General features: G+C 33.9%; 2 protein-coding genes across 2 annotated transcripts in view; one reads left to right on the forward strand and one right to left on the reverse strand.

The window, feature by feature from the left end:
- Nucleotides 1–2,577: 2,577 nt before the first annotated feature.
- LOC107756162 (peroxiredoxin-5, mitochondrial-like) lies at nt 2,578–6,451 on the forward strand. The gene is made up of 6 exons (XM_016573181.1): nt 2,578–2,732; nt 4,444–4,578; nt 5,337–5,468; nt 5,598–5,636; nt 5,735–5,799; nt 6,030–6,451. Exons 1-6 carry the CDS (start codon nt 2,598–2,600, stop codon nt 6,133–6,135), a joined length of 612 nt encoding a protein of 203 aa, XP_016428667.1. The 5' UTR covers nt 2,578–2,597; the 3' UTR covers nt 6,136–6,451.
- Nucleotides 6,452–6,639: 188 nt separating this feature from the next.
- Nucleotides 6,640–8,018, reverse strand: part of LOC107756161 (nuclear RNA export factor 1-like) — an 11,277-nt gene continuing 9,898 nt past the window's right edge. Inside the window, exon 21 of the mRNA XM_016573180.1 lies at nt 6,640–7,076. Coding sequence (XP_016428666.1) covers nt 7,038–7,076 — 39 coding nt within the window. The 3' untranslated portion in view covers nt 6,640–7,037. The remainder of the gene's footprint in view (nt 7,077–8,018) is intronic.

Below are 8,018 nucleotides of genomic sequence, written 5' to 3' on the forward strand. Positions count from 1 at the left end.
TTTTTTTTTTTTTTTGGGAGTAACGCCACTTTCAATCATTGTGCCACCTGCATTAAACGTGTGTGCGTGCTACTGCCCCATGTGGTTATAAGTTGTATAGCGCCACACGCGTGAACACGACCAGCGTGAATACAGCGCCACCATAAGGCCGTTTAGGGTTCAGAATCGTAGTCTATAAATTATTAGGCCTGTTTTAATTGGGCAAGTTGATGTAAAAAGATTTAATTAAGCTTATATAATTTACTGCATATGAAGCAACGCTGTATATAAGAGTGATTCTGAGTCAACAAGTAATCTCTTATAATGCTTTTTAGCACTGACATTGTGTAGGCCTATATTTAAATGATATAAATGGTTAATGTAAATATGTGACCATGGACCACAAAACCAGTCATAAGGGTAAATTTTATGAAATTGAGATTTATGCATCATATAATAAATAAGCGGAATAAATAAGCTTTCCATTGATTTCCTTTGTATGGATTGTTAGGATAGGACAATATTTGGCTGAGATACAAATATTTGAAAATCTGGAATCAGGGTGCAAAAAAAATCGAAATATTGAGAAATATATATCAGCCTTTAAAGCTGTTCAAATGAAGTTCTTAGCAATGCATATTCCTAATCAAAATTAAGTTTTGATATATTTACAGTAGGAAATTTAAAAAATATCTTCATGGAACATGATCTTTACTTAATATCCTAATGATTTTTGGCATAAAAGAAAAATCGATCATTTTGACCCATACAGTGTATTTTGGGCTATTGCTACCAATATATCCGTGTGATTTATGATTGGTTTTGAGATACAGGGTCACATATAGTCTTTAAACACATTTTGATGCTTCCCATTCACGTCAATCACATTCTATTATTCAGTCAGTAATATAATATTATAAGGATGATGATTTTTTAAATTATTTTTTATTTTATTATTATTGTTTTTTTATTATTATTATTGTATTATTGTGTTCCTCAGACCTTGGAAATTAAAAAGAAAAAAAGAAATAAAATGTAAAAAATCTTTCAGGACACATAAATTGGTAAGCAGGTAAATGTAAAACATCCTGTGGGGAAATATTACAGAAGACCAGGTAAAAAATAAATAATTATAAATATTCCCATGACATATGATATATTCTGAAATATGTCAAGTCATTATTCACATTATTTGGCTACAGAAAATATTTAGTGTTATAAGTTGCCCCATATTGGGCATATTTCCTCACTGAGTCTCTATGACATCAGAAATCATTTTAGGAATAAGCCTGTATAATTATTTCCACCATGATTAATTGGAGTTCATATTGTATTAAAGATGTCAAAATAGTAATCCATTAATCTCTCTGATTTAGACAGATACTTCATTTAATGAGTAATTCTCCCCCATAATTATCACTGGTGTCCACTGCTAACAATTTCAAATTCTGGGCTCTTTGCCTGTATATTGGTCTATGCTCACTAATTAAAAGTTGCATTTAAAAATTATAATGATCTCCCCTTGATCTGAGGGCAGATATACAGTCATCCCCCATTTACTATATACTTGCTAAAGCCCTGCAGACATATTTCATGAAAACTTTATTCTGTCTGTCAATATTTTTAATATTCAGTTTGTAGGTGAGATTATAGTATCCTTAAAAAAATGTGTCTCAAGGTTGTGCATCATCCTTGCTGTTAAATTTTCCCCTTTATAATTGCATAACTCAAAACACAAAGAAAAAATCCCATTTGTCGCAATTACACCATCATTTTTCCAGGAACTAAACTCTTCAAGGACAAATTAAACGCCCTTTCATTTTTATCAAATTGTCTGTTACCATCATTTTTTAAAATAGTAAACAACTTATAATCAAAAAATAATACATTCACATTTATTTAAATATCAGCATTAACTATCTTCTTAAAAAAGCACATTGTAGTTTAATTTGACCTTGATTTTAAGGCTTGTAATGCAAATGCCGAAACTGTAAAACTCCCCAAAAACTTACCTGTTAGCCTACTATCTGAAGGCATGATCAAATCTCAGTATATTTAAAATGTGCTATTAACTCTTAAGCATTTTTTTTTTTTTTTTTTTTTTTTTTTTTTTTTTTTTTTTTTTTTTTTTTTTTTTTTTTTTTTTTTTTTTTTTTTTTTTTTTTTTTTTTTTTTTTTTTTTTTTTTTTTTTTTTTTTTTTTTTTTTTTTTTTTTTTTTTTTTTTTTTTTTTTTTTTTTTTTTTTTTTTTTTTTTTTTTTTTTTTTTTTTTTTTTTTTTTTTTTTTTTTTTTTTTTTTTTTTTTTTTTTTTTTTTTTTTTTTTTTTTTTTTTTTTTTTTTTTTTTTTTTGTCTGATAGGCTGGAATGTTACAGAAATGTACCTTTTCACCCGTTTTACAGAATACTGAAGAAAAAATTCTGTCATCTACAACAAAGGCAAGATAAAACGACATAATTCAGCTGGACAGACAGTGAGGGTGGAGTAATTTTTGGTTTCGCATTAACAGTTAATTACTGTCCTAATACCAGTATATTATCTTTATTGGTGTAATGAAGTTAATTAGTGGCCGGTAAGAAGCTGCTTTGACGAGAATCCTTCAGTGGAGGGGCGGGAGTGGATGAGTGTTGAGTTTCCGCAGTCGCTGCTGCTATATAAACCCATGATTTCCACTACACTTCTACAGAAAGGCGTCCGTGCCTCCCTTTGCATTAGACTGCTGCACTCCACTCGCAACACCAGCATGCCGATCCAGGTAAGAGCTGCAGCAGGACATCCAGACACAGTACTGGCGTTGGCATTGCACATGACCTTGGCGCACTATTTTCTCCGGTCGCTGACTAAAATGAACGCTTCTAGATTACTGTGGCGGCCATGAGTGTTTTTATTCGCGCATTTCATAACACAAGCGCGGGTTATTTTTTTAGTGGTGGTGTGTCCGTGATGTTACGATGTTACGATTTTCTTTTCCTGATACTTATTCAAATATGTTGTGGGCGATCAGTTAAAGCAGTAGTGATAGAAGTAAACCATTTCCTTGTAGGCCTGACGCGCAACGCAAAGCTGCTGCTGGAAACGTGGAATTGGAGCGGGGTTCGCGAGTTTATGGCAACACACCATAACTGCGTACTTACCAAATGTTATCGATTATTTGTTCGATATTAAACTAATATACTAAGAAGCAAACAAAAACTAAGGAGAAATGCAGTTGTTTTATTGCATTTAAGATTCATACAACAACAACATGATCAAGAAAACAAAACAAAAATCATAAAGCAGACACTCAATTTTTAATACAGCCACAGTCTAACATCAATATTACTTTGAGAATTAGTAGTTATGGGAATTATGCACGACCAAACCTGACAAAAGAAAGAAAATAAATACTATTTTACATTAGCCTAGGCTATAATTAATAAGTAGCCCTGTACATAATCTAAAATACTAAACAAGTAAATAATCTCATTCCCCTGACTCCATTTTAAACTGTGCAGTTTATCAACCATTGAAGTTATTGTTAAAAAAGAGTTTATGAGGTTACTACAAATCATCATTTAGTCCTGAACTATAAAACCTATATAATTTCAAAAATTTTATCTACACTGGTTTCAATTTCACTGTAATAGCAGCAGCAGCAGTTTCCAGAACCTGGCCATAAAAGATATGGTAGCAACATTTTAATATTTATGGATTCAAATTAAATGTACAGTAAGAAATGGATATTTAATTAACTAATTTACTGTTAATATACCACTAACCCTAAGTACTAAAATGTATTATGCTCCTTTACTGGCAACCACCATAAAAACACAGGGGGTAAAGAGAAAGCAAAATGATGAATCAAAGTTCATCACAGGTAACATATAAGATGACCTATTCTTTTTCACTTCCAAGAACTGTAAATGCCCTTTTTTCCACGATGTAAAGGAAGGGAACTTGCTGTTAACCAATTAACAGGTTTAGCAATGTTTTTACAGTCCTTCACCATTAAAATGAGAATCATTTGAATGTTTATTGCAAGAGAATTGCACAAATCGCACAATTCCTCCAAACTGTCCCAAATTTTAGTAAGCAGGTTTACAAAAATCCATATTAAAATAATATAATATTTGGTTTGACACTAGGGTCAACGAACAACATTTGTTGAAGAATAATTAAGTTAAAATAAGTTAATAAAGGTGCTTGAGTATGAGTCACGAGTTCTCAAGCATTAAGGCATAAGCCTTAAAATCATAAGGTTTTTACGATCACAAGAATCATTGTGTCAGGTGTCCAATTTTATTTATTTGTTTATCTCTGAAATTAGTTTACTGGAACAGCTTTTGTCATCAGAGCTCTTTGTGTTTTGTGTTGCTGTGGCAATGAATTGACTTACTAATGAATAATGGATTAAGAAATGAAGCTGTTTGATCAGTTTTATGTTTTATGCTGCATTATTCATGCTCGTCTTTTTAATTTTCTTTCAGGTTGGTCAACATCTTCCAGATGTACTGGTGCATGAGGGAGACCCGGGGAACAGCATCTCAATGGCTGAACTTTTCAGGGGCAAAAAAGGAGTGCTTTTTGGTGTGCCAGGAGCATTCACACCTGGATGTTCAAAGGTACCAACATTTTTGTGAGGAAAAAAAAAACATTAACCTTAAACATTAAACAAAAATACTTTGTTAACCTCAACCAAATCTAAGGGTTCAGCTAAATCATTCTCTCTACAACATTAAAATATCAGAAAATGTGCTCAGAACATCAGTAATTATTTTAACGTGAATAGTACTATAAGCATTTTATTAATGGCCAGGGGCCTCATTTATAAAATACTGCGTAGAAAGAATCCTACATTTGATTTTATGATCATTTCTCAAAGTCCGTACGTGTGATTCATAGAACGAACGTACGCACAGAAAACGTGCGTACGCCTCTCTTTTAGATGTGAAATCTATAAATTGCAATGATCTTTAAATTGTGCGCAGCTGAACTGTTTCAGATCTCCGCACTGTAAACAATGTCTAATTAATGTCCTTGACTTATAAAAGAGCACCTGACAATGTCCAAATCTTTTACAAGCGGCAAGAATGGCTTATATTTCCAAAAACCTGCAGCACAATAAATATGAACGTTGCCGTGGATTTTTGCGTACGCATACTCTACGATCAAATCTGTGCATACGCACGTTTTATAAATGAGGCCCCAGGCCTAAGCTGCAATATTCAAGTTGTCCCTGAAAAAGTCTGACCCTTGCATAAGTTTATGGAAGAAGTGCAATAAAACTAATATGTATAATATCATAAGTTAGTCTTGAATAAATCTCTCGTCATCTATGTAACAGTGTCTTGTTTGTCTTTATCCACTTGTGTTTTCTCAGACTCATCTCCCAGGATTCATACAGATGGCTGGGGATTTGAGGGCCAGAGGTGTGGATGAGATCGCATGTGTGTCTGTTAATGATGTGTTTGTCATGTCCGCCTGGGGAAAAGAGAACGGAGCAGACGGCAAGGTGGGAAAACTCTCCGCCCTTAATTAACCTGCCTTTTACTAAAACAGTCTAATTCGTCTCTTTAAGGATTTAGAAAGACAGACAGACTGGAATTATCTATAGAGTCATTATATGGCTGATTTATTATAGGTGCGGATGCTGGCTGATCCCACAGGAGCATTCACAAAGGTTACACTTGCTTCTGAATCACCTTCATGCATTGAAATCAGGAAATATCACAGGATTAAATGTTATTTTACTTAATGCAGTCCCTTTTCTCTACACAGGCTGTGGATCTCTTCCTGAACAATGATCACTTGATCCAGGTGCTTGGAAATTTGAGGTCTCAAAGGTGAGATGACTGTCCCTCAAGTCATGATTATGGGATCTACTTTATTTTGCATAATTTTATTTTTTAAAAATTCCCCCCCCAAAAAATATGGGATAATTTCTTCTCCACAGAATGTGAAGATGATAGCTAGTCAAATAAGTGTATAATTTAATCAAACTTTCATTTTCATGTGAAACTGACACTTTCACTTCTCAACTGCCTGTGCTGATCCTGGTTGTGTGTATGTGCAGGTATGCCATGCTGATTGAAGATGGAGTGGTCAGGAAGCTCAATGTCGAGCCTGATGGGACAGGCCTGACCTGCAGCTTAGCCCCAAACTTTCTCAGTGAGATTTAAGTTACTGAGTGTAACCAGTTTACAATGTACAATGCGTCACCCTTTTGTCATAGACCCAATTGCCCAATTATCATTCCAAAAACAGGGCAATGGAAATTCCCAACAATGAATAAACACTATTGCATATGCTGTGGGGAAACCCATGTGAGGAACCAACTTGTTTACTTGGAGCAATAATTCATTGTTTCCTATTATGTTTGGAAAAATGCACACGTTTGGCTGTATTGCGCACAAATCTGTTTCTTTTGGTTATGTGTATAACCTACTGTATATAGTGGTTACCCAAGCAGCAATAAACATTTTCCTCATGACTGCATCCAATTTGGTGTGATTTTTGAAGCATTACATGCAGTATAATGGAAGTAAAACCATATACGGGTGTCCCTATGATGCAAGTATGATGGCACATTCAGCTTTGATAGACATTGTACTGAACAGTTTTATAATTTTCCTTCTCAGCTATAATTCACAGTAAAATACAACTCACTCTTAAAGTCTGGTAAATAAGATCATGGTTAATATTTATTTTACAAAACACAACAAGCAATGAACAAGTACTTTATTTGTCATATCTGTCCCATATTGGACATGACGACAGTTAAAGCTAACGGAAACCTTGAACTGCAAAGTTGAGAAGAAAAAATATTCACAAAATAATTTTTAAAAAAAAGAATTCACAGTGGGGGAAAATGGTTTTAGTGCCTTCCTGAGTCATTTTTTTCCTATCTTATTTTTGCTCTGTAAACTTGATTTTCCAATGTAAAGAAATTAAATTGTTGAGAACCTTTTTCTTTAGAAGAAAAAAAGACCAGAAAAAAAAATAACTACAGAATTTATTTTAGGTGGGAAGAATCAGGAAGACCCCTTGCGGTTTAGGGTTTCCATAAACCTCCAACAACTCTTTATTTGACGAATGCAACATCTGGGATCTTTCCTTGTGCCTGTTTAAAAAAAAGAAAGGACAAAGGCATTCATAAGATAAATGCAGGACACACGAGTATTTGAAGAGTTCATTTGCAAAAACATAACTCCATTTTATTTATTTTCAGAAATCACGTTTTTTTTATTGTGCACTCCAAGTAACATCAATCAAACTGCAGTTTATAATAATTAAAAATATAATATAAAAAGTAATAACTCAAACAAATAAGGCAACTTGTAAAATTAAAGTTCATTAAAAGTATGGCTTCTATATATATATATATATATATAGTTTGTTTTATAGCAAAAGCAGATAACTCCACATTTCATGTTTCCGAGTTAAACAAAAACACTTGTTTAATATTTGTAACCTCCTCAGCTGACAATGTAGATGCCTGACAAATGTTGTTGTGATCATAGATTGTATGGTTGTGATCACACGCAATACAGGGAGCAGCTTTTCCCTCACCATTGTAATGTGCTGCTTTTGTAAAGTATCGTGAAAAAATTTCAGCTTTTATTTTCCTTTTACGCCCTGAAGAAGATATCACGGGTTCATCAAGTTCATCTAAATTATCCATCCTCGATTACTTTTAGGCAGCTTTGATAAAACTCCTCTCAGCTAGCGTGTCTTTTCAAAGAGACTGGCAGCCTTGTCACCTGACCTGAATACAGCACACTGATTCGCTAAAATGGACTTATCGGCTTCGGTTCACAAACAGAGATGGTCCTCACTGCAGAACACAAGATCCAGGGGGCGTGGTTGGATCCAGATCCAACTTCTCCCACATTACATATGGCGCTTTTCCACTGGGACAAACAAGGGCGCTTGTCGGCTTCTGCTATAAAACGAGAACTCACAATGCCTTGAAAGTGGATAATACCTGCTTTTTTGACAAAACGTGTTCAGATCACGCCATGTGTGGAGAATAATGCACGGCACTCAGCTCTTGTTTTTTTTT

Source organism: Sinocyclocheilus rhinocerous, unplaced genomic scaffold, assembly GCF_001515625.1.
Source record: "Sinocyclocheilus rhinocerous isolate Xijiao unplaced genomic scaffold, SAMN03320098_v1.1 scaffold682, whole genome shotgun sequence".
Classification (NCBI taxonomy): Eukaryota; Metazoa; Chordata; class Actinopteri; order Cypriniformes; family Cyprinidae; genus Sinocyclocheilus; species Sinocyclocheilus rhinocerous.

Bases quoted from the DNA above. Each gene is read 5' to 3' on its own strand.
- LOC107756162 (XM_016573181.1), top strand. From the start codon at position 2,598: ATGAGTGTTGAGTTTCCGCAGTCGCTGCTGCTATATAAACCCATGATT. The intron at 5,637-5,734 runs GTTACACTTGCT...TTCTCTACACAG, and splicing joins CCACAGGAGCATTCACAAAG to GCTGTGGATCTCTTCCTGAA. The intron at 5,800-6,029 runs GTGAGATGACTG...GTGTATGTGCAG, and splicing joins GGAAATTTGAGGTCTCAAAG to GTATGCCATGCTGATTGAAG.